Raw genomic sequence first — 27,662 nt, forward strand, 5'->3', positions numbered from 1 at the left:
AAACGGCCCTGGAAGTCCAATCCATGTGTTCTGCGTCAAAATGTTTTACCCCTGACGATTTACTGTCGACCAACAGTCGTACACCACACATATAATCCATATTAAGGATATGGCTGAACAACAGACAGAAACGCATCCATGCCCATGTCACCCTGAGCAGAGATGCGCCAGTCTGGCCGCACCTTGCGCGCTCCCGTGAGAGAGATCGGAGCCAACTGGCCGCGCTCCCGCTTCTCGTGGGCGGCAGCGATGCGGGCAGCCAGCACATTTTCATTCAGTATAAATAAAGAAAACGGAGGGAGCTTCGCCGTTTTCGTGGACCTACAGACCGACTCGGGCGCTGGAAGTGGAAATAAAGCAGTCAGCTGAAAAGGGGGGGGGGAAAGAAGAGATAGTTCTCTCACCGCCGGGTGAGCGCTGCCAGGTACAAAAATGAAACGGGCCCGGAGCCGAACTGAACTAATTTGTCAGCGCTACCATCTGTGCTTCTCTTTGCCTTCTGGGCTCGCGTACTGACTTTAGTGGTTGACATCCTATCCCAGTCGAATGGCTTGGAAGATATGAGGGCTTCTCGTGGTTTGGCCTAGAGACAGTCACCTCCTACCACCCACTTAGTGATCTCAGTAGCTGGACATGATGGCGTTCTGCCAGACCAGCTACGCCCCCCCCTCAGCCCCGTCCCCCCCAGACCATCCCCATTTGAGTTTTGTTAAAACACATGGTTGCCAGTCCATGCATTAAACCACACTTTCCCCTCATGTTTTTATTTCTATTTGTATGACTAAATAAGTTCTTAGGCCAGGTGTATTTGAACCAACTCAAATTTACATTAGGCATAAAAAAACAACATGAGTCTACTTGTACTCACTTTGGCCTGTAATAAATGTTCTATTCATTTCTCTTTCATTTCATATGGTTTATAATGAGTACCAGAAATCTGACTCATCCATAAATACAATGCACAAAAGTGCCTTTTTCATGAAGACGTTTGATTAGTGTAACGCTAACATGATATTGTTGAACTGCATATGTATTAAAATGTTGATGAATAATAAATATTTTCTTGTAAATGAATAAATGAATTTCTGTGCTAGTTTTCCATTTGATGAATGAGCCAAAGGCACCACCCTACACTGACGAAAGCATGGTTAAAACACACACACACACACACACACACATACACACACACACACACACACACACACACACACACACACACACACACACACACACACACACACACACACACACACACACAGACACACACACACCAGTGCAGAAAACCACAGGGGTGGTGAGCTCTAATCTGTAGCCATTAGACCACTTTAAACACATTCCCCAAGTTATAGGCTGCTTCCCCAGTTTCTCCAAAGCACAAAGTTTCTCCTCAGTCCTTTCTCTTTCCCGTTCACTTTCTCCATAAGAACGTGTCTTAAATGAACTTAAAGCACACAATATCTGTTGCCTATAACACACACAAACACACACACACACACACAAACATTTGCACACACAGACTGACACACACGCAGTTTCCTTATATTCATACAATCTGGAAGCATTACCAGGGTCCGCAGGGACAGCCCCACGGCCCCCTGAACTCCCAACGCTACTCTGCAGTAGCCGTTAAACAGTCTTCCCATTGTGCACACCTTCCACCCTGCACCTCACTGTGATTGCTCCCTTTCCACGTTATGGACTGTATGTGCATAACATCAGTTACGTGTCCTGAATGAGGTCCAGCCTGCAGTGGACTGTGTGGCTGTGCTACTGCTGAGGCAACGGGGTATGGGAATGTCTGTATGGACGAAGAAAACAGAGTTTCTAGGAACAGAGTTTCGCAGCACTACAGCTAAAAAATAAAATACACCAGTATGTTTCTTTCAAAGAAAAAGGTTACTGCCTACTGTTGTTTTATATGGTCTACCAGTGTAAATGGCATTTTAGGCATTTACCTCTTGGTATTTGTAAGACAAAATGCTGAAATGTACTTGCAGGCTTTGAGTGTTGAGGAGATCATTTATGGTTTCACTTAGGTCCAGTTTAGTTGGGTTTTATGGGTTAAAATGAGAAATTAAACAAATGTTCAGAAATGTTCACATGGTAATGCTTATCAACAAGTCTGTATATGCTTGCACAATTACACTAACTCCTTTATGTCAGGAAAAAAAGATTTAGCCATAAATCTGAATGCTGATAAAACAATATCTTTCATAAACAAGGTGATGTAATAGATATCAAGCTTTATCTAAAAACAAAGTTCATGTTTGGGTTTCTGTCATTTGTAAAGTTTCCTCTCCCTAAAGCAGAGCCATTTGAATATGTGGTTTTAGTAAACAACATCACTGAATTGATTTTAGGAAGGTTTCATTTATTTTAAGGACATGAAAAATAAATATTGTTGATTACCTTTATGAGACAGACTTCAAAATGGACATTTCAATATGTGACAATTACTTTCAGATTCATCATTCAACAAATCAGGCTTGATCTTAGAAATAAAATAAATCCTTTTATGCCCTAGGTTTCAAAACCTGATCGTTGTCATTCAAACACGTTTAGGATTTGTCAAGATAGATCTAGATCTGTCATAATAGACCATATCTGTCATGTTTAATTATGAGTTATAAGCATGAAAATCATGTGCACTTTTTGCCATAGCTTTTGCATCAGTGATAATGCCTGTTGGCGGTACTAGGACTGGCCCGACACCGCATCCTGCTTACACAAAACTGCAATGGCTTTTTTCTTTGAGCAGTGCCACCTAATGGCCAGACGCAAAATAGAAGTCTAATATCCTCTTCGGCAATGTTCAATTCTCAAAATATAGAGGTTTAGGATGACCGTTTTCCTGAAATCCCACCATTCCACCCGTGTTCAATTAAGAATTAGAATCAGAAATAGTTTTATTTGCTCAGTATGCAATACACAGAAACAATTTGTGTCCATGCACTCAGTTGTTCTCTCGGTGCCTACATTCAACACAAAGTCTACAGTAACATTACAAAGATTAGGCTACATCAACAGCATTCTATCTCTCAGTATCCTTCATACATGCAGGCATTTAGTATCTGAGAAAGTACAGTATGAGGAAGAAATCTGAAGAGGATCATAACATTGGAACCCACCTGTTTCTGAGCACCACTGGGTATAAGAGTGGGATTAAATAGAGGCACTCAAATCCTACTGGGGGAATCCATGTCATACAGCAATTAAAGACTATATGAATCGACATTTCATAAAGAAAGACATAATTGACTGAAAACTCAAAAATAGAAATAGAGAAAATAGAATCTCAAACTGCAAGCGTCGAACTTACACTGCATCAGAGTCAGTTGAAATGGGTGGCAAGTTAGTAGGCAGAACCCAAACTCAGCAGATGGATTTCTACAGGCACTGCACTGCTCATTTACCCACAGTCTGAGCAGCTTCCATCAAGCAGGGTGCATGCCAAGGGCTACAAAGAATATTTACAGGAGGTCATTCATACCAAACAGTAGAAATCATAAATTCTTAAAGTGTGGGAATGATTCAATATTTGGGTGGTTGTATATGTTTCATCAGGTCTGTTGTAGGTCTTGTTAGCCAAAGACAGATTTCTACACTGTGGATTATAAAAGCAAATGGAAGCAGCACCCACAAAAAGCTCAATGTTCAAGCGGGTCTGGTTCGGGGAGCTGGAATGGCATGAGACATGAGCTTTTTGTGCAGACTGACAAACATGTAACGGATTGTAAGTTATGCCTGGAACACACTGTAGTTCATGAGCAGTATTGGTGGTGGTGAACACCTTGAAGGCAGAGACTAACTGACAGTTAAACTTCACAGCAGCACCAACATCTAAGTTAACAAAAACTTTTGCAGATCATTTCCTTTGTCTATGAATATTGCCAAAAGCTAAAATCAAAAGTTAGGTTTTCAGCCTCGATTTAATGGCCGTTATTGTGTGTCACTGACAGAAGTAACTCTGCCACTGGAGCATTCTACAAAAAGACCTGCAGTTAGTTGTGACTGGTATAATTTTAACATCAATGTTTTGAGACCACCTCTAACATCTACAACCATATCACACAAATGTAGAGATTTGACCGCACCGTGTTTGAAAACTACACCGAAGCATGTTGAGGACTCCTGAAACGCTGTATTAAATCCTTAAACTCTTACTCCTCCTTCTCTTATGGCGCTTCCAATAGCAGATGTCAACATCCGTTTTATTGTAGCGAGAGGGAAATTCAGAACAGCGGTGTAGCTAACGTTAGAGACGTTTCTTCACCAAGCACAAACCTTTGAGTTCTGTAATAGATAACAGGTCAGTATCTTAACTTTGAGAATGATTTCATGTTGTTTGAACTGTGTGACTCCGTGACTAGCTAACGTGCTAGTTAGCGCGCTAGTTTGCTCTTCGCTTATTCCGCTTCTGTTTCAGCAGTTGGAAATGACAGTTTACCTCACCGACTTATTGTAGTTATTGAACATTTATACTGAACTCTGTTAAAACATTGTACCGATGGCCAGCATAACCACCTACACTTAGTGAAGCGTATGTAATAACTAACAAACCAACATTTGTTATTTAGCTGTGTATATATACAAAAGATGAACTGAAGCGCTGCTGGCTAGCTAATGTAACTTACTAGCTAATGCTAGCTAACGTTTCAATGCAGAAAACCTGTTAGTCGTGCAAACAACTTAATGTATTTAACTTTATTTGACAAACAGCACATCAAGCTAACAGAATTCATATATCGCAATTAAAGCGATATATAGCTGGAGTGAGTGAATAGTTGGTGAGGAAGATGTATCTTAAGTGTATTTAGATAACTAGGCCTTCTTAAAGAAAGTAAACGTTTGTGCTAAATGATTACGTCATCACGGCATTTTCCCCACCACGTCTGTTACATTGAATATATCTATACCATTTCTATGCCAGATACAGGTGCATGGAAAATCGAGAAATTGATATTTTATCTAATTTAGGCATGAAAATTACTACATTAGATTAGAATGGTTTGACCAGACTAAAATAAACTTGTTTTTTAAACGTTCACCTGTAATATCATATTCTTTAGACTAGGGCACATTCGTTGCTGTTTATCAGCTTAATCTAGCATTAAAAAAATGAGAGAAAAAGAAACTTTTCAGAGAAGCTACATTATCAGTTAATTCATATTTCTTACAATAAAGCAATCAGAGACTGTTACAGTAATGTTGCCACTGTTTCAGGGTGTTGTTAGGTTTGACAACAAGTGGAGTAACAAAGCAAACACAAAACATTTCCTAATTATTATCTCTGCTCATGCCATCCCCCTTCACCAAGACACCTCACTTGTTTATTCTTCTCATCAGCTCACCTTGTCAGTGGGGTTTAGGTTGAGGGGATGGGATAGACATTTCTAGAAATTCCTTGGATGATTATCCTGCTGGATGATCTAATCATGTTCTAGAATCTGGTATTTGATGTCCATATGCAAAAACAACCCCACAGTAGCATATGGTTTCGGTTCTTATCTGCATCACTCTTTTATGTCACCTTCCCTTCTAGTTTTTGTTGACCGAACCTTGAGTTTTTTTTAAAGTTCCAGTCATGCTTAGCAAACTCTAGGCACTTATAACTGTAGTTATATCTGTGGTTGGACTTTTTTTCCTAAAAGGCAAAAATACCTTTGATCTCATTCTGTTATAGTGTATTCTCTGATCTTATCCTTGCAGATGGACAACTAATGGTGTACCAACCCATATTTAGACCTTGAGAAAGGAAGTTATTGGTGATCATAAGATTTCCCAATGGGCTTATAAAGTGCAATATAAATGGAAAATATCCTTAGATTTGGGTCAAAAAAAATTCTAGAGGTGTTCATAATTGTAAATGTTTTTTGGAAATTGGAATACCACAAGAACATAATCCAGGAGCATCCTGTGTCTGGCTTCATTACATAATTGATATAGAATTTAATTTATTTGGTGTAATTCTTTTAAGATATGTTTGGTTGTCCAAGTGCATTTAAAATCCAAATGTTGTCTGTGTTTAATTACAGATGTCTACCAGTGTAGATGTAAATGGTTGGTCTATTATCTTGGTTGGCCTTTTGGATGTGGCGGCTTTTTATCAAAATGTTCATATGTGGATTGAGTTCCAATTTATTTAGCATGATTGAATAAACAATTTATTATTGGTTATAGGATTTCACAGGACTGCTGAAAAATACTAGGCATATGTTGTGATTTTGTTGCCACATATTGAAATGCAGTATGTTAGATGTAATATCATTAGGCTAAAGATTAACCTGCATTATTTTTAATGATAAGTTGTTAAATAATAAATTGTGCACTTTTATTATTTAGCCTTTTAGCATATAATATGCTTTTTGCATAATATGTGTTTGGCCAGAGACAAATTGGCACATGTACCCTGTCAACTTTTCTCTAGAAACATTCAGTAGTGTGTTCTTATTCCTCTGTTGAGTGACAGGTTCAGGGTCAGCTTGTGAAAAGTACATCTCCATTCCCAGTCACATCCACCAATTTCTGGGATACCAGTTAACATCCAGTTTTAACAAAAATGTAAAATGTCTGCACCAAGTGGTAAGTTGTTGAAGGTACAGATAGAAAAAGTGTACTATAGACTACATAAAATTGTAATTAATACTACATAAATACATTCAAAAGACTATTATGTAATTAATGCAGCATAAATGCTATGCAAGTTGCAAGATACATCCAGATGTTTTGGGATGTTTCATTATGTTCCTGGGTTCGTCAACGGTTTTTGGGTCTTTCAATATAAGATTCCCCTCTCCCAGGTGATCAAGTCCTAGCTTGGGTCCAGGACACAGCCATGGGTGATCAAGTCCTAGCTTGGGTCCAGGACACAGCCATGGGTGATCAAGTCTTAGCTTGCGGTTCATCAGCCGCTAGCCATGGCTCCACACTCTTTATCCAAATCCACCTATTAATGTTCTCTGCAACCTTCAGATGCAGATTGTAGTCCTCTTCTTCTCTGGCCTGGTGATTCCAAATTAAGTCAGTGTTTTACAGAGCATCACAGCAATCCACTTCTGTGAGTTTACAGTGAGCCGGACATCCTTCCCTCTTGCACTGCTCCATCAGCTCCTGGTACGTAGTGCCTGGCATGATTTCGTTTGCTGGCTTCATCTTTGTGATCTTCCCAGGGAACTGTTACCACATGATCACTTCCTTCATTTCAGGAGCTCACCATGTGTGGACAGAGTGTTGTTGATGTTATGTGATCCAGGAACTTAAGCTGTTTGCTCAGATCTCATCTTAGTTGCCAGTCTGAAGATCTAGTGGTTGTACCAGATGTAGGTTGTTTCTTGTCTTTTGCTGTGGGCAGGGCTTCTCCCCAGCCTTCACAACTCTTCATTCCAGAATACGTGCTATGGAGGCACCAGTGGTAGTACACATCATCAAGGGCTTTGGGGCAACTATTAGGGAGTTCAAAGGGGCACTACTTAAGATCCTTAGCAAGCTGAGCCACTTCCACATATGGCTCAGCACAGAACTGCTGATCATCTGGAGAGGCTCTAGTGTTGTCATAAGAACTGCATATAGCAGCAGGGGCCACAAAACTCTAAGATGGCATGTGGTAGGTTCAAGAATCTCCTACACTAACTCAGATAATTCTGTCAGCATCAGAATGGTGATTATGGACATAGTGGAACTTGGGGACCATGACTAGTTGTCTAGTTGCTTGATAGAGATGTATTAGAGTAGTAGTGTCTCTTCCTGGCAAATTGTAGAATTACAATGAGAAGTCAACCTCCTTGAATGTGAATAAAACAGAGCACAGAATCAAACACCCTGTATATACACACCAAGCAGGCAGAAATCCCCAAGATGTTCATTTCTGCACTAAGCTCTTAATATATCTGTTGTTGAGAAGGAACCTTCAGACTCCAGGCCAAAATATAGAAAAATATCTTGTTCTCTATACAGAGAAGCAATTCTGAATTGCTTGATATTCTTGGAACTCACTTCCTTGGGTATCCAAGCACACTCAGCTCACTTCCAGTGTTTGGCAACTCTCACCTCTACTGCATCACTCTAAAAAATTTCCAGAGTTACACAAGGAGTTCTGTATAGCACTTGTACACAATGTATAGAACTCCTCTGGGACATACACCAATCTTGCTGCCTTCACAACGTCCAGGACTGTTTTCCAACTGGGCTCCTTCATGGCAGACTAGACTTGGTTGTATAGGGGACTGGGTTTATAAGTACCTTGCTGTGTCCAAGCTCCTGCTTTCTTGTTGGGCCACTCAAGGTGCTATGATGGAAAGTGCTTCGCTTGTGACCTAAGAGTTATACTTTGTAGAGACAAAAGGATTGGTAATGAATAGGGCTGCACGATTAATCGTATTTTTATCGTTATCGCGATGTGAAGTTTCACGATAAACACATCGAAAGAGCCACGATAACTCCTTGAATAACAGCAAACTCAAATTGCGTTATCCTCGTCCAGCAATAGAGGGAGCTATTCGCGCTGCAGACTATGATCACGTGACGTAAGTAGGCAAGAGGCAGAGTGAGGCAGAGTTGCCAGGTTCTCGGTTTTCACGCCAAATTGGGCTTGTTTGAAAATCCAGCCGCGGGTAAAAATTCTGGGGCCGCGGGGTGTGGTTTTTTGGGCTACTTTTGAGTTGGGCTACTGCGGAAGTTACAAGTCAACACTAAGAATCGATCGCGATATAATACTTAATTTGTCTCCAGTTCACACTCGCAACACCCCCCCCCCCGCCCACAACTTACACGCAGATTTTGTGCGGAAAGCTTTTGTAGGACCTGGCAACCCTGGAGTGGGGTGAACACGCTCATCAGACACGCGATTTGGTTCCGGGAGACGAAAATAACGTAATCGCGGTGGCTTCGCCCGTGTGCAATTGCCTCGCGCGCTGTTGACTCACGAGGTCGTGCACCTCTCGAATTTTGTAAGTTCGCGCGCGCCGCGTCTCGGCGCAATGAGAACAGTCATGTTTGCAGGGTTCATACACCTATACAAGGTGGAATTCAAGCACTTGTACGTCACTTTCAAGGTCCATTTCAATAATTCCCAGCACGTTATTGAATTAAATATTTATACATATACTCTAAATGATTCGAAATAATTCGCTTTTTTATCACATTATTTAATGTTATTATTTATTTAAAGTTCGCGCGCGCCGCGTCTCGGCGCAATGAGAACAGTCATGTTTGCAGGGTTCATACACCTATACAAGGTGGAATTCAAGCACTTGTATGTCACTTTCAAGGTCCATTTCAATAATTCCCAGCACGTTATTGAATTAAATATTTATACATATACTCTAAATGATTCGAAATAATTCGCTTTTTTATCACATTATTTAATGTTATTATTTATTTAAAGTTCGCGCGCGCCGCGTCTCGGCGCAATGAGAACAGTCATGTTTGCAGGGTTCATACACCTATACAAGGTGGAATTCAAGCACTTGTACGTCACTTTCAAGGTCCATTTCAATAATTCCCAGCACGTTATTGAATTAAATATTTATACATATACTCTAAATTATTCGAAATAATTCGCTTTTTTATCACATTATTTAATGGATATTTATTTTCAAAACGCCCAATCTTAACGTCTTCACGTTCTCTCATGTTTCGTCCTGGAATTACAAGAGGCTCGTATTTGTTAACGTAATACAAGAGAATTGTTCAGTCAGACAGATATTTGTTGTGAAACGAAGTAGTTACAATTTCAAGCCTTTTCAAATACTTTAGCCTAAATTCCAGCACTTTTCAAACCTGAAACACAAAGCAACATTAAAATTGGTCAGGTAAAAGTTCATTCCCCTGCATTTGAGGGGTGTTTTTTTTAATACTACTAGGCCTAAATATCGTTTCGGACAACACTGCAAAGAATGTGACACGGCAAGATTAAACGCTTCCGCCGTTCGCGGAGGTTAACGAGGTGTGCGGAGTCGTTCACTCGTGAAAGTATAAACCTAGATTGAATCTATTGTTGAATAAACCTGCAAAATATTTGGAATTATTCTGGATTCATTACACAGTAAAAAACAAAACAAATTAACGTGCTGCTGTTCAGAGAGACACTACATTTCTGTATTTTAATCTTAATTTATCGTGGTTCACATCGATATCGGGATATCCAACAACGTTATCGCACATCGCAATTCTAGTCCATATCGTGCACCCCTAGTAATGAACAACGGCCGCTTCTTGGCTCAGTCCTTCCCTTCTCTGCTGTGCCACTCTTCTTCCTCACGATTTTACACAGCTGTTTTAGTGGTCTGTTTTCTTCCTTGCTGGCCATCTTGTGCTTTTGCTTTAGGGTTTATTGCTCCTTTCATATTTGATGTATTTTTGAGGCCCTGTGGTTCATGCTGTAATCTTCGTTGGTCTTCACTCTTTTGTCATGGCCAAATCTCTCCAATCTATAGCTGACAATGATAGTTGTTATTATCCTGCATCCAGACGTCAGCGTTGCATTTAACTGTTGAATGTATAATTCTACATATGTCTTCCTCAGATTACCCCCACTTGCTCTAACTTGATTCATTGCTCCAACTTGATTCGTTTCTTGGCCTCTCTGAATGGATTCCGGGATTTGGGTGCATGGCCAGGATACGCCCGCATGTCACCAGAATCAGATTGGGCATGCTGTGCCTGTCTCTCCTTATTCAAGCATTTTGTCCTGGCCTGGTAGATTTTTAGGCCATGCAAGTTCTTCCAGTCTTTGCCACAGATGCAGCTTGCATTACTAGTTGACTGTCCGTTTGCATTGGGCCATTGGATTGGGCATTGCATTGGGCCACTGTCCGTTTGCATTGGGCCATACACCCCACTCCCTCAGATCCACTTGGCGGTATGAGGGCGGCATCGTAGCATTTTTTGGTTTAATCCTCAAAGGCCGCACAAATAATTGGGGTTCTTAGTTGTCATCCAGCCTATTCCTGGTTGGCACTCACTGAACCAGATTTAAATGGTGCAAGATGCATGATTCGTATGTGTTGGGACACATCATCACCGACATCAACCATGTTCTCCAACACTGATGTTCACTCCTTCTGAGTCTACTGGTGTGATGTGCTGCTTGTTGAGATAAGGAGGGCCCAGTGAAGCTGCAGCTTTTGGAAATGCTCTTGGTGAACACTCAAAACCAAAGACATAAAACCACTAGTTTTACATGAGGGTGAATATACATCTGAAATAAATTGTGGGAGTTGGACTATAATTGGCAATTAGCATGATTTTGTTTGTGGAAAAATTAGAACAAATGTGTTTTTTAATCTAATTTGAGCCGTTTGATTCCAGATGGCACCAAATGAAGGGATTCCATTCTTGTGCTTTTTTTTTTGGTCTTGGTTTCCTACTTGCTATGTGATACAACTATCTATCACATTAACATTGGACGGAGACACTTTAAACAGTAAAGGAGATGGAATCTGTGAGCTCACCATCCTCAAAGCAAGAACTGTCACAAAAAAAAAACCCTGAATAAAAATACAAAATGTTATTTACTCAAGTCAAACGCTTTGTTTTGGAAAATACACCAGACTTGGTGGGGGGCATGAAGGCTGGGAGAAAGCTTAGCTGAAATGACAAGTCCACAAACAGCGTTTGTTCGTGATTTAGGTTTAGTGAAAGAGGGAGAGAAGGGGGAGAAATCTAAGCGCATAATTGCACATTGCCCGACCCACAGGGGCTTTTCCAGCAGGGGTGATGGCAAGACATTAAACAACTCAATGTTACGAGGTGATCATAAAAACGCTCCCTCCTTGTGTCCTTCGCAGGCCTGTCATTAAGCCTGCAAACAACAATTACCCACGAACGCCAGCTCCTGCGCTCTCGGGACTCGGAGGCCAGGTCCTGTCACGCTGTCTTACTGCTAACACCCGGCCCATAGGAAGGACACAAGAATCAGCCTAACAATCGGCCTCCTTCACCATTTGCTAATTTGTGAGAAATGTTTGTGGGGTGAAGTTAGGTGGTGTCTGGAAGCGCAGAGAAGAGTCAGATACTTTACTGTATGGGCTGGCATTGAGGAGTAAGAGAGTCCTCTATTTTTATTGCCCCATTAATGAAATATGAGGTGGTGACCAGACAGCGCAGCTAGACCACACGTTTTCTGATTATGGCCGCTGTCACTTTGGGCTGTGCATGATGACAACGGTCTTGCAGCTCTACACCCCTGGCTACTGTCTCCTGGTGGGTAATGACCTACTGACCTACAGATAGATGTGGTGCTGTTGAATGACCTTTGTGATAACCAAAGCCTGCAGTCCAGGTTTGTGAATCTCAGAGGACCTTACAAGGTTAAACCACACTATGCTTGGTTGGTATTGCCAGTAATTTCATGATATGATATGAATCTTAATTCAAGTATCAAGATGCAATACGACTATGACAATATGACTTTGTTTTGCAAACCATTTTTATTAAGGTTAATGTTAACAAAAAAGCTATTATTGTTATTATTTATTTGCAAAAATGCACTAATAAATAACAAAAAAAAGTTATTGGGCAGAATAAGTATTCCCAAATACAGAATTCCCAAAAGAATTCCCAAATACAGCTAGTACCTTCTAACCACGAACTTTAAGAGGAGAGGTTTAGACTCAGAAATGTTTTAAAACATGTAACTTAAATGAACTGTTTTCCATTTTACTCAAGTGTCAGCTTTACATTGTGAAGCAGTTGACTGCAATTACTTTGTTTTTTCATGAATGGACTGATTTTTCCTAAATCAGCTCATTGCCAATTGCCACCTGCTGGATGCTTTAAATACTGCAGTTATAATTTAACGCATTAGTTTCATTCTGGTTAAAGAATACAAACATTCAGGAATATCAAGTTTTTTCATATCTTGTGACATAATCTGAAGTGTGGCATGTTTCTTGAAACACTCTTATTCCATTATTTAAATTGGATTATAATCTGGCTTTACCATGTGTTTCCACAGGCTTAAGGCCATGGCTGCACTGTCTGAGCCACAGCTGAGTTTCTGGCTGGACAAAGCAGTGAAGTGGGGACAGGCGACGTCTCCCTCTGCTCAGCGAGACATGAGCAGACACCTGGGTTCTCTAAGGAGCTTCCTCCAGCAGCTTCTCCACACACTACAGCTGATGGTAATTTCAGGCATCTTGCCGTGATGGCCTGGGGCACACAGATCTGGGTTGCTCTGTGCCAGATCTCCTAAAACATGTCTGTTTGAGTACCACCTTGGAGTACGATATTTGTCTGCTGTATATAGGCTGTATAACTTGGATGGGTTTGTCGAAATCTGAAAAGAGCACCATGGGAATTTTTTTGCATTTAGAAACGGGCTGCACAGTGAAATAAAACTTCCCAGTACCAGTACCAGAATTAAGCTTATGATATGGTCCTTCACGCGAGCATCTAAAGCAGACTGTGGCTGTGCCCTGGGGACCACGGGCCAAACAGAGGCCCTTTCAGTGCAGGCAGGGCAGGCCACTGGCACCGCCACAGTGTTGAGTTAGTGGGCTAATAACCACCGAGGGACTGGCAGTGCTAACCCAATGTATCCCTGCATCAAGTGTTGCAGTGAACATGTGGGTGAGCGAGTACAGGGGGGCGGGTTGCTGAGAGTCTGTGTGAAGGGCCAGTGTTGGCCGCTCCTCCCTCACACCGGTGGCGTCCCGTCTTGAAAGGGCCCCTTTCTTCAGCCCCCAGCGTCTCTCTCTGTCACCCTCCTGTTTCTGCCTCCGCCTCACCTCGGAAGAGAAATCAAGCCTGCCGCCGTCGGCCTTGATGGTCGCTCCTGTTGCGATGGCTGCCACGGTCTAATGGCGCTCTCGGCAACGGGTCAGCCCCAACACGGTGGCGCCCAACGTCTCCTTGATGGTCCGAGAATCCTCCGGCCGTGGGTTTGTGAAGAGATGTTTCTCAGTCTCTGCAGTGACTTTCCTGTGGAGTTCTCCCAAGAAAGAGGTGGACCCAAAACGTCTTGATTTGCATTCCATTAGGACTGGGACACCCAGCCTGCTGAATCCCCCCCCACAAACACACACACCCACCCGCTGCCTCCGCACCGGGGTGCTGGCTGGCAGAGCGCCCTGGAGGGAGGCCAGAGTCGACCATGACATTATCGTCTGAGGCAGCTCTCTGTACTGTATGCACGTAGGAGAAAGCACTTCGGCTCTGCTGATTTGCTAATGGCTTTTTATGTCCTGTGTCATATCTTGTAAGCGTTTCATGCATTTCCATGCTCATATAGAGGCGTGTTTCATTTATTGGAAATGTGGTGGGTATTAAAGTGTTCTCCTGGCCCAATGTTTCCAGGATCTCTATGGGAGTGCAGACTGATGAAATGGGCATGTGAATTAACACGTCGTTTGTATGTCAGACCTCGATTAATCAGAGCAAATTCCTCAGGGCCAGCTGTCCTAATTTCTTAACTGATCTTTGTGACATTCATTTCAATCTTTTGATGCCATGCATCAGGCTGTTTTTATAAGCTTGTGCTGATATAGCTAAACATTCTTTTACGGTTTTATCACGCAGTTCACACACAAATCAGTCAGCATCACACGCTGAGTGTGTATATGTATAGGGCGTTAAAAAAGGGGGTCTCCGTTCCTTTGAATGGATTCCAGTGTACAGTAAATTAGCAGCGCACATCTTGAACTAATGCAGAAAACAGCAACGCTTCAGAGTCTTCGGTGTTAGTGAGCTGTTGTTCATTAATTACGTAAGTCTCTTTACGAAGTGATCAGTGACTATCTGTCTGGCTGCGTGGGAATATAGTTTCATAATGTCCCTCAAATGCCTTTTGTTCACTCTGGGACTCCTGAATGGGAGTTAGGATGAAATGTTCATGTTGGGATGCATCTTACTGAGCTTTGAGCAAAAGCTCAGCAATTGTCACAGATTGTGTTTGTTGTTTAAACTTTGCCTTTATTACTTAGTAGTAAGGGAGCCGATAAATGCTGTAGTTGTACTCTGTTTCTGAGTTGTGAGGGAATGTAAAGTCAGTTGGTTGCTTTTATGAAGTGTGTAATTGGATGTCTGCTGAGAAGTTTGAGAGAATTAGGCATGTCAGTATAAACTGCTGTCAGGAAAACATTTGTGTGTGTGCGCGTGTCTGTGTGTGCGTGTGTTTAGCTCACGTGTGTGTGTGTGTGTGTGTGTGTGTGTGTGTGTGTGTGTGTGTGTGTGTGTGTGTTCAGAGCTCCACCACTGAGGCCATTAAGAGCATTCCCTTGGTGGGCCAGTTCCTGGGTCGGCTGTGTTGGAACCCATATGTTACTGCGGATGGTAAGTTTACAACTCTCTATTTGCTGGGGATGTATTTCACATTTGGGATGAAGAACTGGGTCTTCAAGGTTCGCTGTTTACTCTCATTTTCCAGTGAACCTGTAGCGACCTGCTGGGCATTTGTTCTCCTATTTACTCTTTTTCTTCCCTGTCTTTCAGTCCTCCCTTTCTTTCTCTCCCTCCCTCTCTCTCCCTCTCTCTCCTCAGTCTTTCCGTTTTGCCTTCTCTGAGGTCTATACATTCTCCCTTCGTTTATTTCCACGATCACTCAGTGTGAACGGTGTTTAAATGACCTAATATCCACGTGGGTCTTCAGGAGCGGAGTGCTTGAACGTCTGCAGCCTCTCAAAGACTCTTTCCGTTGCGTCCTGTGTGTCGTGCAGGCGAGAGCGCCGGTCTCCTGCTGCGCTGCGTGTGTCGTCTGTACAGCGCGGCCCCCCAGAATGCAGTGGAGCGAAGGGCCAACGACTGGATACGGGTACTGCAGCCGTCTCGTGTCACCTAGGCCTGATACAAAATGGATCAGCTCAGCATCAGACCTGCCGCCAGCTTCTTGTTTTAAGCTGGTGCTTTGTGTTTGTATTTGTGCAGCGTTATTTATTGCTGTTGTTATTGTTTGTGTTTGACTGCAGTCATCATCACAGTTCTTCTCTGCAGCACAGCAGGGCAGTGTGTACCATGCCTATACACCTAAAGGGCATTCTTTATGTGCCCAGTCTGATCTGACAAACGGCCATAAAAAGAAGCTCACACAGGTGGCCTATCATAAACAAAATGGAGCCCATAACATTTTTGGCATATTAAAACGTAAACATGTGTATTCTTTTCATTACCATTGTTTGAAATCTATTAAACCCCTCGAGCAAGTTCAACCAGGGTTTTTTAAATAAACTTTTAATTTGCCAGATGTTTTTTGACCTATATGGGGAGGAGGGGGGGGGGGGGGGGGGGGATGCTCCGTCAGCTCTACGCCCCGCCGTTTCATCCCGCATGTGTTCGTTTCCCGGCCGACTGACCGTTGTGACAGGAAGACGGCCCCGGGGGGCATCGGAGAGAGAAGGATAGTGGCGAGGGATCTGTCCTGCATCTGGAAATCCGAAATGGCGTCGGTGTGCCGTGCGGCCGCGTGTGCCCCCGTCCTGGGGATGGGACTCGTTTGGGGGGGGGGTGGAGCCGTTGCAGGCATGCGTCTGCTGCTCTGCCTGCCATATATATGGAAAATGGCTCTTTCCTGTCTTTCCCCTTGTCTCTTATCTCCTGTGTCAGCATATCAGTGCTTGTGCATCTGCAGGCGTGAGCACTCATCTGTCTCCGACTCCTGCAGCGGGCACCGCTGACGAGAGCAGCGTGCTGTGGCGCTAGTGGAGGCCCTGCATTCCTGCAGCTCCTCAGCGTGAATAAACATCCAGTCAGATGCAGGACCGCTCACGCTCTCCAGGGTTAAGCATTATTCCTTGTCTTGGTGAGGATGGTGAGGAATGGTGGGGTGGGGGCTTGGGGCCCCACTGCTGATATTCAAGTGCTTGAAGTTCTTCAAGTCCTGTCATTAAAGGCCCTTGTGCCCGTCCCAACACCACCCTGTACTCCCCCAGCGCCAGGATGGCTCTGCGGATCACCCACATCAGAGCCAAGGGCGCACTGGCTGCCCCCCCCAGCTGGGCCCAGCCAGGGTTGGACCCGCTCCCCGGGGGAGGGGGGGGGGGGGGGGGGACTCTGGTGTGGTCTCTGTCAGTACAGCACGTCTCTCAGGAGCAGGAGGTTAGGCTGGGGTGTGTGGTAATGACGAGTTTCGCAACCCCACACGACAATCGTTCCCCCAAACCTGGGCTCTCTCACTTTCTCTTCTCTCTCTCTCTTCTCTCTCTCTTTCCCATTCCCTCTTTACTGTCCCTCAGGCTGTTTGATCTCCATCTCTGTGTTGTTTTCATTATGTCAACAACCTCCTCCCCTCACAGATCTATCATTACTATTGTTATTTAAGGTTGAAATCCTTTCCTTAAATAACACCCATACTAGACCGGTCTAAATGGCTAAATTACCGCATTGCAGAGGAATCGCCTTGACGAATATGAACCATCCCCCTCCACCACCTCATATTTTTTCAAATAGGGGGTTCTGGGGGGGGGGGGGGTGCAGTGGGTGGAACGCCATTCCGTCCGTGTGCGATCCACCCGCAGCCGAGCTTGGAGCCGAGCGCGAGCTGCGGTGTTATTGCTCTTCAGATGTCTGTCTCTGAGCCAGCCGGGTCTGTGGAAGCCATCCTAGCATACTGTAAACCTAAAGGAAGCCCACGGCCCCGCCACAGGCCACACCGCCGTCCCCGCTGCACTGCTGAGGCGTCAGAGAGAGGCTCAGGCCTTCTGGGAACACTTCTGAAGCTCAGTGCTTCTCCCGAAATGAATGAAGTTTGCTTCATACAAATAATAATTATTAGTGCAGCTTGTCACTATTTGTGTAGTTTCTCAGGTCTCTGGACTGCTCTGCTGCACAGAGTGAGTTCTTTCTATATATCGAAAACAAGTACTTTACATGTGTTTTAGTAAGCGGGTTTGGGAATGTTTTGCATCAGTAAAGCTACATGAAAGAGAGAGAGAGAGAGAGAGAGAGAGATGCATGAAAGCTGATTGCTTTTTTGCTCACTGTCTGTGCTGAACAGAATCTGCTGTGCCACCTAACCTCAGAGGAGGAGGGCAGCACGGCCCACGCCCTGGAGAGACTGGCGTGCTCCGCGCCTCAGCACAGCTCATCACACACGCTTCACAAGGTAGTCACCTTTGACCTCCGGCCCCTTCACAGTCACTTGGTGGGGCTTCGTATGTGCTATGTATGTGTCGTAGTTGTAATCGTTGACTTTCTGGCTGGCTGAATAAATGTGGGATCACTTGCAGATGTATATGACTGTCTGCTTTAGATGGTGGCGTTATTGACAGAGGAGGTCACTGTGAGTTGTAGTGCATCAGCAGAGACTTTAGAAAGGTTTGTAGTAGCTTCTCAAATATTCATTTCACACTTTCACTGAATAACTGAGAATCTGTTTTGGAGTCAAATGTTTTCTACAATATATTTCTTTCATGGGCCAACACCTAATGTACACCTAACTCTGATCTTGGTGTAGAAGCACAGTAAACGAATGATGTACTAATACTGTTTGATGTGATGTAAACGTAAATAATGGCTATTGCAGGTGCTCATGTGACAGGATCCATGCGCTGTCGGTAGCGTGTGTGCCCTTGGTCACATGTCCAGAAGCAGCTCCTCTCATTGGTGTTTTGCTGAAGCACCGCATCTCTTGTGGCTGTTCTCATCTCAGCGAGGAGTTCATAGAAGCTGTCAGCACAGCATTGCTCCGGTACACACACACACACACACACACACACACACACACACACACACACACACACACACAATGCCCTGCTGTCTGATTTCCCTCCACTTGTCTCCTCTTGTCCCTTTCATTCTCCCAGTAAGAAGCTGGTCTTGGAGGACGTAGCTGTGATGGCCTTGTGGTGTCATAACCTTTCTTGCCTGGAGGGGGCAGTGCTCAGTCTGTTGGAATCTGTTCTCTCTGACCCAGGGGCAGTGATGTGGAGTCTGGATGAAGTAGTCAGAGACTCTTTACTGGTGAGTGAGGGGCTCTTCACCAGTGCCAGGGCCATTTAGGAGGAACTAAATACACTAACCTCTGTTACAATTTTCAGTTTGAAAATTTGAAGCCATTTTTTGCATTTGTTTTTAAGGTTTTACTACATAACACTGCATGTGTTATTAACACGTTGTCAAACAGTGCCATACAGAATTTACTTGGTTGACTTTGGATTATGAAAAATTAATATTTTGTTTGTCAATGCTTCATTTGCTTTTCCTTGACATGAAGAAATTTTCTTTTCCTTGACATCAATATTTACTTAAATTACTAATGTGTTTTTTTTGTCAGAATGCGGAAAGCAAGTAACTAAATGTCTCATCAGTGCAGGAATGCATTAGAGCTGCATTCTTCCCTCTCTGTAGGATTTAGGAATGATGGTCCACTGGCAGCTAGCTTACAGCATATATGAAGCACTGACCTGACTAGACCAGTAGACGCTGGGGCATTAGAACACTGCAGGTTTCACCACATGACATCACCATCCTTCACTTCAGGACCTTACCACTGATATTCAGAACAGCCCAGCCCAGAGACAATACATTTTACAGTCTGTTTACACATCACACACGAACCAAAATCACAGCCTCGATTGTCTCTGCACTGAACACGTCTTCATTCGGTGTGATCTTTTCAGAAAATCATAAACATGTGCATGTTAATTTCCTGGCTGTGCGGTTCGGATGGCCTGGCGCAGGTCTGCCATACGCCCCCACGCCCCCACCCTGTGAACACGTTGTTTACACTGCAATCAAAATGGGGAAACAAGAAATTAAGTTTGCGTCTCTGCCCCCTCAGCCCCTCCCAAAGTTTATATCCAGTAACAATAAACAGCCCCCCACCCCCTCTGCTGCCCAACAGCATGTTTTGGGCATGCTGTAATTGACCCTCCCTGTAGTGTTAGGAGAGCGTATGGAGGAGGCACTAAAATCCCATCTGGTTTTACTAGGCAGAACAAGTCCAGACCAAAACAAACAAATAAATAAATAAAGGTTTGCACACACCCCATATTTATCGCCTTTGAGATCCCATTTGCTGAGCTTATAATAAAGAGGAAGCCTTAATGAACAGCTTTGAAGTGTTTGGTTTTAGGGCTGCAGCGCCGCCCTCCTGGCTAACAGTATATTGTCAGCACATGATTCTGTTTTCATCGTTCGGTTCAGTGCCAGCTCGCCAGATTTCGTAGCACGACACCTACTGCACGCGTAAGCGCGAGAGGCGCTTTAGAGGGCACACGTGCGAATGACGGCACGCGAGCGACGGCCCAGCTCGACCTCAGGGGACTGTTGCGTTATTGGCAAAACGCGCAAGTTGGAATTTTCCATGTGAAAGCGTAATGAATGAAGCGGTTAAACGCTGCTGGTGAGGGATGTCCAGGTCCTAACCGACGCTGACGAGGGCACCATCTAGTGTTGTCACGATACTAAGAATTACAACTTCGATACGATACTTTAAAAAGTATTGAAATTCGATACGATTTTCGATACCAAAGTCAGATACTGTGCTCATTTCCGTTTTAAAGGCTTTTTATTTATTTTTTATAAACAAATGAATATTGTATTTTGTTTCACAAATGTCAAATAAATAAAAGGTGTAGTCCCTACCACATTAAAACAGAAAAATAAATAATTGCACATTAATATAAATTAACATAAATAATAGTAGTGCACTCTGGAATTCACATTTAGAAGTTAAAAAAGGCTAGTGCAAAAAGTGTATTTTAAGTATACTTTAAACAACTTTAACTCTTTAAGTAACAAAAACTTCAGTATTAGAGTTCAGTATTCATAGATGATTGATCCATTGTAGTACGATCACTCTTTTTTTCTCCCTGTATGCTGTCGCACTTACAGCTCTTAAACCAAGAATATGACATTTGCAAAGATACCATAATCGGACACATAATTTTGTATGCTATAATACTAGAAATGGGAATAATCACCAACCTCTTGGAATGTTTTGTACAAATATGCGTGCCTTCAGGTGTTTGGCCAGATTCGTTGTGTTAAGCTAGGTTTAAACTTTCGCGAGTGACCGTAGAGCGCGAGTCCGCACACCTTGTCCGCGTGCTACAAATAGCTATTAACAAATAGCTGTCTGACTGAACCGTTCTCTTGTATTATGTTAACAAATACGAGCCTCTTGTAATTCCAGGACGAAACATGAGAGAACGTGAAGACGTTAAAATTGGGCGTTTTGAAAATAAACAACCAGTAAATAATGTGATAAAAAAGCGAATCATTTCGAGTATATGTATAAATATTTAACTAAAGTTTAAAGTACTGGGAAATATTGAAATGGACCTTGAAAGCACACGGGAGACACGAACAGCCTTGTGTGTGCGAACACACTTGGCCAATAAACCTGATTCTGATTCTGAAAGTGACGTACAAGTGCTTTAATTCCACCTTGTTGGTGTATGAACCCTACAAACATGACTGTTCATTGCGCTGCGTCGCGCGCTAAGTTACAAAATTCTAGAGGTGCACGACCTCGCGAATTGATAGCGTGCGAGGCTACCGCGATTACATCATTTTCACCGCGCGGACCCTCGCGCTGCTCGCGGCGCGTCAAGTATAAACCAGGTTTTAGCGCACTTCGTTGAAATGTTCCGAAAGCACCACCTGCAAACTGGCTTGTTCATGTCCTTCGGTTTTCCATCTGTATCTGCTTCGAATCCAAAGTATTTCCACACAGCACTTCTGCTGCTTTCCTTGTTTAATTAAGACGAGCTGCGAACACACTGCGTTTGTTTTAGCTGCCATTTCAGCATTACCAACTGTTCTGTGCATTACGGCACCTTGGGTGGGTCAAACGAAAGCGCATTTTATGTAAAAAGAATCGATTGGCTCCTTTGGTTGGTACAGCTTTAAAGCACCGTTTGCAGACCGGTTTTGATGTGTCCACGGGGTTGCCATGACTGTCTGAAATGTATGCAAATAATTCCATATTTCGCTTCGTGCGTGTAGTTTTTCTACAAGCATCGTACACGTTTCTTCTTATTCTGCAGAGAGGAGGCAAGCGCTGCACTGCTGTACGCGCACACTGCCCCCGTGTGGCACTCTTTGGAAATACTGCTCTTAAAAAAAAAAAAAAAACGCACTTAGTCCTACAGCACCGATACTAAGCAAACTGGGTATAGTACCGTTTTTAATGACGAAGTATCGCGATACTACTCTAGTATCGGTATACCGTGCAACACTAGCACCATCACCTCTCATTATCTTATTAAAGTATTATCATCATCATCATCATCATCACCTCTCTTCTCTGTGGAATGGGAGGGTCAGAAAGAGCAGGCGGCTCCTCCCTGAGGCTTAAGGGAAAGGCTGGTGTAGATGGTGCTCTGTACTGCGAGGCCTGTTCCTGTTCCCGGGCCGAGCAGATAACCGCGCTGTAGCTGTTGTCCTGCGCTAGCGCACTCAGTCTTACGGGTTTGTGTTGCGCACGTTTAACTTCATCGCCGCTCCTCCGTTCTCCTCCGTTCTCCTCTGTTCTCCTCCGTTCTTCTCCGTTCTTCTCCGTTCTCCTCCGTTCTTCTCCGTTCTCCTCCGTTCTCCTCTGTTCTCCTCTGTTCTTCTCCGTTCTCCTCTGTTCTCCTCCGTTCTTCTCCGTTCTCCTCTGTTCTTCTCCGTTCTTCTCAGTTCTCCTCCGTTCTCCTCCGTTCTCGCTCTGGGGAAGAGCACGGCCGGCTGCTCTGGAGCTGCGACAAGTCTCTTTTTATTGGAGCAGCAAATCGGCGGCTCTTGGCAGGGGCCGGATAGCTGGGGTTACGGGAATATCTGAGATGCTTCGTGTTGGTTTTGGGGGGATGAAAGAGGCTGGTTGTGGGTGGGTGTGTGCGTGTGTGTGTGTGCACGTGTGTGTGGAGATGAGAGGGTGGAGGCTCCTCTTGATTGCCCACACACACATCCACACACACTGTCTAGTTCTCTTTCTTCAGTGCCTGATCTTCCTGCATCGGAGGCAGAATGCACACATGTGGATCTTTTCTGAAACACTAGTATTTTAGGTACATGTCAACATTGTACATTGTTTTTTTGTTTTTTTTTAAGGTATTCCTTGTCCACAAGGCTGATATATAAGTGGCAGCGTATTAATTAAGTCTCTTTTCTCCTAGAAATGTGAGAGAATGCTCCGTGTCATGAATGCATGTACAGTACAGCTGCCTGGGTGGATTTGCTCTCCTATAAAGTTGCTGAATTTGAAACAGATGACCTATGTGTTTAAAAGGTTAAAAAAAAGAAGAACTTGGCTCCTAATGTTAAAAGCAGCTTATGTGAGAAGATCAGCAGCTGGAAGCCAACATCTCCTGGTGCTTGTTGCTGTCTCAACATTGCCCTCTAGTGGTTCAGCTAGCACATGCACATTCCAATTACTAACTAATGCACAGCACGGTGTTGTGTTGACTTTCAGCCCAAAGCGTCTGCACTTCACTGCCCAATCTTCCTCGTGGTGAATGAAGTTTTCAGGTGGGCAGTGCTTCATATGTATGATATCTGACCTTATTGAGCCTTGCATGTATTTACAATACATCAGCCATACCTGGGAATATACAAAGTTGTGCAGTTTTAGAATGCATGCTTGACTTCAGTTGCATGTGTGTGTGTGTGCGTGTGCGTGTGTGTGTGTGTGTGTAGAAATGTGCTAATGAAGATGGGTGAGAATGTGGCTGTTGGAGTTCTCCTGCAGGTTTTCACCAGCTGCTTCCTTCAGACCCGCTCTGGCCAGAGGCAACAGGTATAAGCCACTTCCTGTAAGAAGTATTATGCTACAGCATAAGATAATCTAAACAGTGCTTTTCCCCAGGGGCGTTGCAGATTCCGCACCACAGCAGATAATTTCCACATTTTTCTTAGTAAATGATAATAAATCAGACTAAATGGCCTTAAACGTTTACTGTGAAGACAAAAATACTTTACTGTTCATTAGTGGGAAAGGAACATCAGAGCCGTAGGCTGATATGTATATATTGTATGCTTACCTAAGTAATATATTGTAATACTGTTTTGGTTTTCTACCGTTGCACCAGTGTGAGACGTGTGTCTGTCTGTATTTGAATCTAGGAAAGACTACCACTGAGAGCTTTTTTTCCTCATGTACCCCATAACCTCCTCATGCCTTTACTGACAGAACCATCAGGTACGCTATAAACCATTTTCAGGCTCTTCTTTAGGGGATGACGTTTAGTAACATATAATAGTCAAACAAAATAGTGCTGTGAAGTTAATAGCGCTGTACAACCTTCAAAACACACCATAGACTAAAAAAAATAAACCACAAACATAAAATCACCTTATTTTTGACCTGCTCCGCTATTTTGAGCCAGTTTCAACTCAAACCCACATTTTCAGTTTTACGCAATGCAATAAAGAAGCAGGTCTCTGCTTTCCTGTGATGCCAGTGTTTTGCGGGTGTGTATTCGAGGAGTCGTGCTCATTTTAACGGGGACTGAGGCGTCCAGCCGTGTGCACACTCAGTCTTCCGTCTCCTTCCTGACACAATGTACATCCATTGTTACCGGAGCAGTAAAGCACTCAGTAGTGAGTCACTGGCCGCCTGTCTCTGGTTCTCTGTGATTACATTTAAAATGCAAACAATTTCTTCATCTTGTTTTATCATGTGTGTGTGTGTGTGTGGATTCTAATTTATTTTAGAGCCAGCAGCCATGACACATTTATCCCTACAGGGCAACACTGTTATTGACCTGGTGATATCAAGTGAGATGATACCTTTCAGACAATTGTAGGCTACACACACTTGTAATAAAGGAGGATCGGGGGGATGGAGGGAAGAGAGAAGCTACGACCACGACCAGCCGGCTAGTGCTGGCTAACTAGTACATACTGTGCACCTACCATCCTGAATGTACATCTGCTTCCAAAGTAACTATGACAACAGCACTTACACTGAATAAGGAACATCCTAAACTATGATTTTCCAAAAGATGGCCATCGCGACTGTGTACTTCAAACGAAACTTCAGGGATTGCAGTGTATCGCATGTGTGTTTGATGCACACAGTGCATGGTGGGATACCTTAGACTTTAAGCCACCCGGATGATCCGATTGGCCGACCTTATCTCACACCCGTCCCCCGCTCCCAAGGGCGGCCCCAACCGACCACGGCCCCTTCCTGCTCTCCCGCCCCTGCTGCGCTTACATCTTCAGGCCTGCCTACCAAGGCCCGTATCCAGCGTGGCTGCTGGACCCTCCACTGCCCCCTCTGCTGTGTCCCCCCCCAAGCCCAACACCTCAGCAGTCACTCCTGCCCGGGCGAGCACCCCGGAGCCCTGGACGCTTTGAGTGTGCTTTACTTCACTGGAGTACTACGGAGCTGACTCTCACTCTCATTCGAAGGAGCTTTTAGAATAAGTGAATGTGGTTGTTTCCCCGATCCACCGGGTAATCAGTCAGGCCTTGGCAACCCTGGGCATCAGGCTGCTGGGATCGTGACGGTTCACTGGGCTCAGGAGGGTTTTGGCGTGTGAAACATTCGGCTGAGAACGAGCTTCTAGTTGTGCTGCTTGTAATCGCACAGTAGGGATCAGTCGTTTTGCCTTTCGGGCTTTTTCCACAAGGAACCATAAGGCCATAAAGAGGAAGAGCAGTTTATTTGTTTAATGAGGAATCAGTCAAACACATCATATTGATTACAGCAAAGTTAATCTAGCAGTGTTAATGAGCTAGGTCAATGTTACTGGGGCCTTCTGAACGCACTGTGGCCCTTGTGTGCAGAGGTGCCCAGACAGGCATGGCAGGAGCACGTCACCTGGATCGGGAGGTTGCTTCCCAGCATGCCACGGGACCAGGAGGAGGGAGACAGCCCCAGGTAACAGGCCGGATGAGGCTTCACCACACACAGTGCCTGCCCTACCTTAAAAACCTATTGCATCAAAGTGAGATGTTTTGTGTGTGAATGTGTGAGGTTCAGTACACTCGATGAGATGTGTTTTGTGTGTACTAGTATCTGTATCATATCCATTTTGTTCCTGCCCGGTACACACATTCACACGGCGTTGAAATGCCCACCCTGAGGACAGTGTTTGGAAATGTACTTTGCGGTTGTAATAAGCAAGCGCCCAGCTGCGAGATACGTGGCGTATGCAGCACCTCACGACTCTGTCTGAGCACCTCTCCCATCTGTCTGGGTTACACCGTCACATTACTGCCAGCTGCTTACCATTCTTGCCACGCTGGAGAACAGTGGATATAAATCTATTGCTCCTTAGCGGGTTTAATGTAGCGACGTGTGGATCCGCTCCCCTTGAATCTGTCCCAGCGACGTATCTGTGTGCACGCGTGTGTGTGGCAGGCAGCGCTGGGCTGTGCTCCAGGCCTGGTTCTTGCTGGTGCAGTGCGGACACTGGGTGGACGTAGCTGCCGAGCTTCTGGTCTCTGCTGAATCCAAGCAATCAGAGCCTCTCCTCTACCTCTTGATGTTCTACCACCACCCCACCAACAGAGGGCACCAGAGTGCTCGGCAGACTGTAAGGCCTCCACTCACATAAGAGTGCACTAATCTCGAGAGGCACTGTATTTTTAAACTGTGCCCAGGCTACTTTAGTTGGAAAATGACTGAGGAGTATGTAATTTCTATTCTTTATTCTAGATGATGGTGAGAGAAGTGTGGGGTCATATGAGGATCCTCTTCCTCGCCCACACTCTTCCTCCCGAGCGTCTGTCCGCGGTGAGCGAGCTGCTGTCCTCCACCACGTCAGCCCACCTTCTTCTCCACCTTCTGCTTAGCTTCGCCATCTTCTCTCCGGCACCCACAAGCACTGCCGTCGAAGTCCTCCAGAAGGTAAAAGGAGCTGCTCGTCACACCAACGTGTCCACCGCCCTTCGTCCGCATGACCCCGGTAATGTGACCCTGAGGCGGGGCGGCCCCCCCCCAGGGCCCCTGTGCCTCCGGTGCCCGTGTTTGTGCCGTGGGGGGGACGCTGTGTGTGCTCCTGCCTGTTTACGGCCCCTCGTAAAACCCAGAGCGTTTCTGTGTCTGGCCCCAGCGCAGAACAAAAACAAGTTTACGACCTCCAGCTCTCTGGCCCTCCCACCCCTGCAGGCTTCCTTCTCACGCTTCTGCCCCGGGCCGACTCCGCCCACCGCTTCATATTTCTGTTAGCTGCTGCATGCCCACCAAATTCTCCAGCGAATCTCATATAGAGCAGCGCATGTATGAAAACCCTAAATGGGTAAGGCAGGAATGAAAAGTCTAGGTGACTTATCTGTGTGTGTGTGTGTGTGTGTAGGTGCTGACGCAGGTCGAGCTCAAGCGCAAGGCGGAGTGTCTACTGGCCTCTGTGCGGCACAGACTGAACAGGGGGGGCACACTGGACAACACGCTCCAGGACAGGCTCAGGACTCTTCGGGACAGCCTCCCCCCAGTGCAGGACTCGCGCTGCACATAAACACTGGAGCGGGACCAAAAAAGCCCGCTGCTGTCCAAGCCGGTTCCGAGGGCTTGGACCACGGCTGCACCACACGGCTGGAAATGAGGGACCAGCCAGCTGCTATGCTCACAAACACAGAATATGTGATAAAACTGTGTGTGTGTGTGTGTGTGTATATGCATACATGTGTATATTTGTGTGTGTGTGTGTATGTCTATAAACTTGGGGTTACAAGCTTTGCTTGAGAATTGTATTTTACCGTGTTAAAGGTCATTCCTGTGGCTAATTACTACACAGTACTGGAGACCAACAACACTACACTACTCCTGAAGTACAAGAACATTTTCAGTGTATTTT

The 27,662-nt window shown here is 44.6% G+C and overlaps 1 protein-coding gene across 4 annotated transcripts; it reads left to right on the top strand.

Annotated features, from left to right (window-relative positions):
* The first annotated feature begins 4,133 nt into the window (after positions 1-4,133).
* fancc (FA complementation group C) lies at positions 4,134-27,558 on the top strand. 4 transcript variants are annotated; one of them, XM_077003625.1, is made up of 16 exons: positions 4,136-4,309; positions 11,787-11,859; positions 12,956-13,121; positions 15,183-15,270; positions 15,654-15,748; positions 17,927-18,034; positions 18,182-18,246; positions 18,455-18,619; positions 18,735-18,891; positions 23,330-23,385; positions 23,554-23,653; positions 23,980-24,055; positions 25,651-25,744; positions 26,228-26,402; positions 26,525-26,716; positions 27,165-27,558. In XM_077003625.1, the coding sequence occupies exons 3-16, from the start codon at positions 12,966-12,968 to the stop codon at positions 27,321-27,323; spliced, it is 1,686 nt and encodes a 561-aa protein (XP_076859740.1). In that variant the 5' UTR covers positions 4,136-4,309; positions 11,787-11,859; positions 12,956-12,965; the 3' UTR covers positions 27,324-27,558. The 4 variants fall into 4 exon arrangements, with proteins under 4 accessions (XP_076859741.1, XP_076859740.1, XP_076859737.1 ...); XM_077003626.1 differs by lacking the exon at positions 11,787-11,859 and having other exon boundaries at positions 4,134-4,309; positions 26,525-26,602; XM_077003622.1 differs by lacking the exon at positions 11,787-11,859 and having other exon boundaries at positions 4,137-4,309.
* The last annotated feature ends 104 nt before the right edge of the window (positions 27,559-27,662 follow it).

The sequence above is a fragment of the Brachyhypopomus gauderio genome, chromosome 4, assembly GCF_052324685.1.
Source record: "Brachyhypopomus gauderio isolate BG-103 chromosome 4, BGAUD_0.2, whole genome shotgun sequence".
NCBI lineage: Eukaryota > Metazoa > Chordata > Actinopteri > Gymnotiformes > Hypopomidae > Brachyhypopomus > Brachyhypopomus gauderio.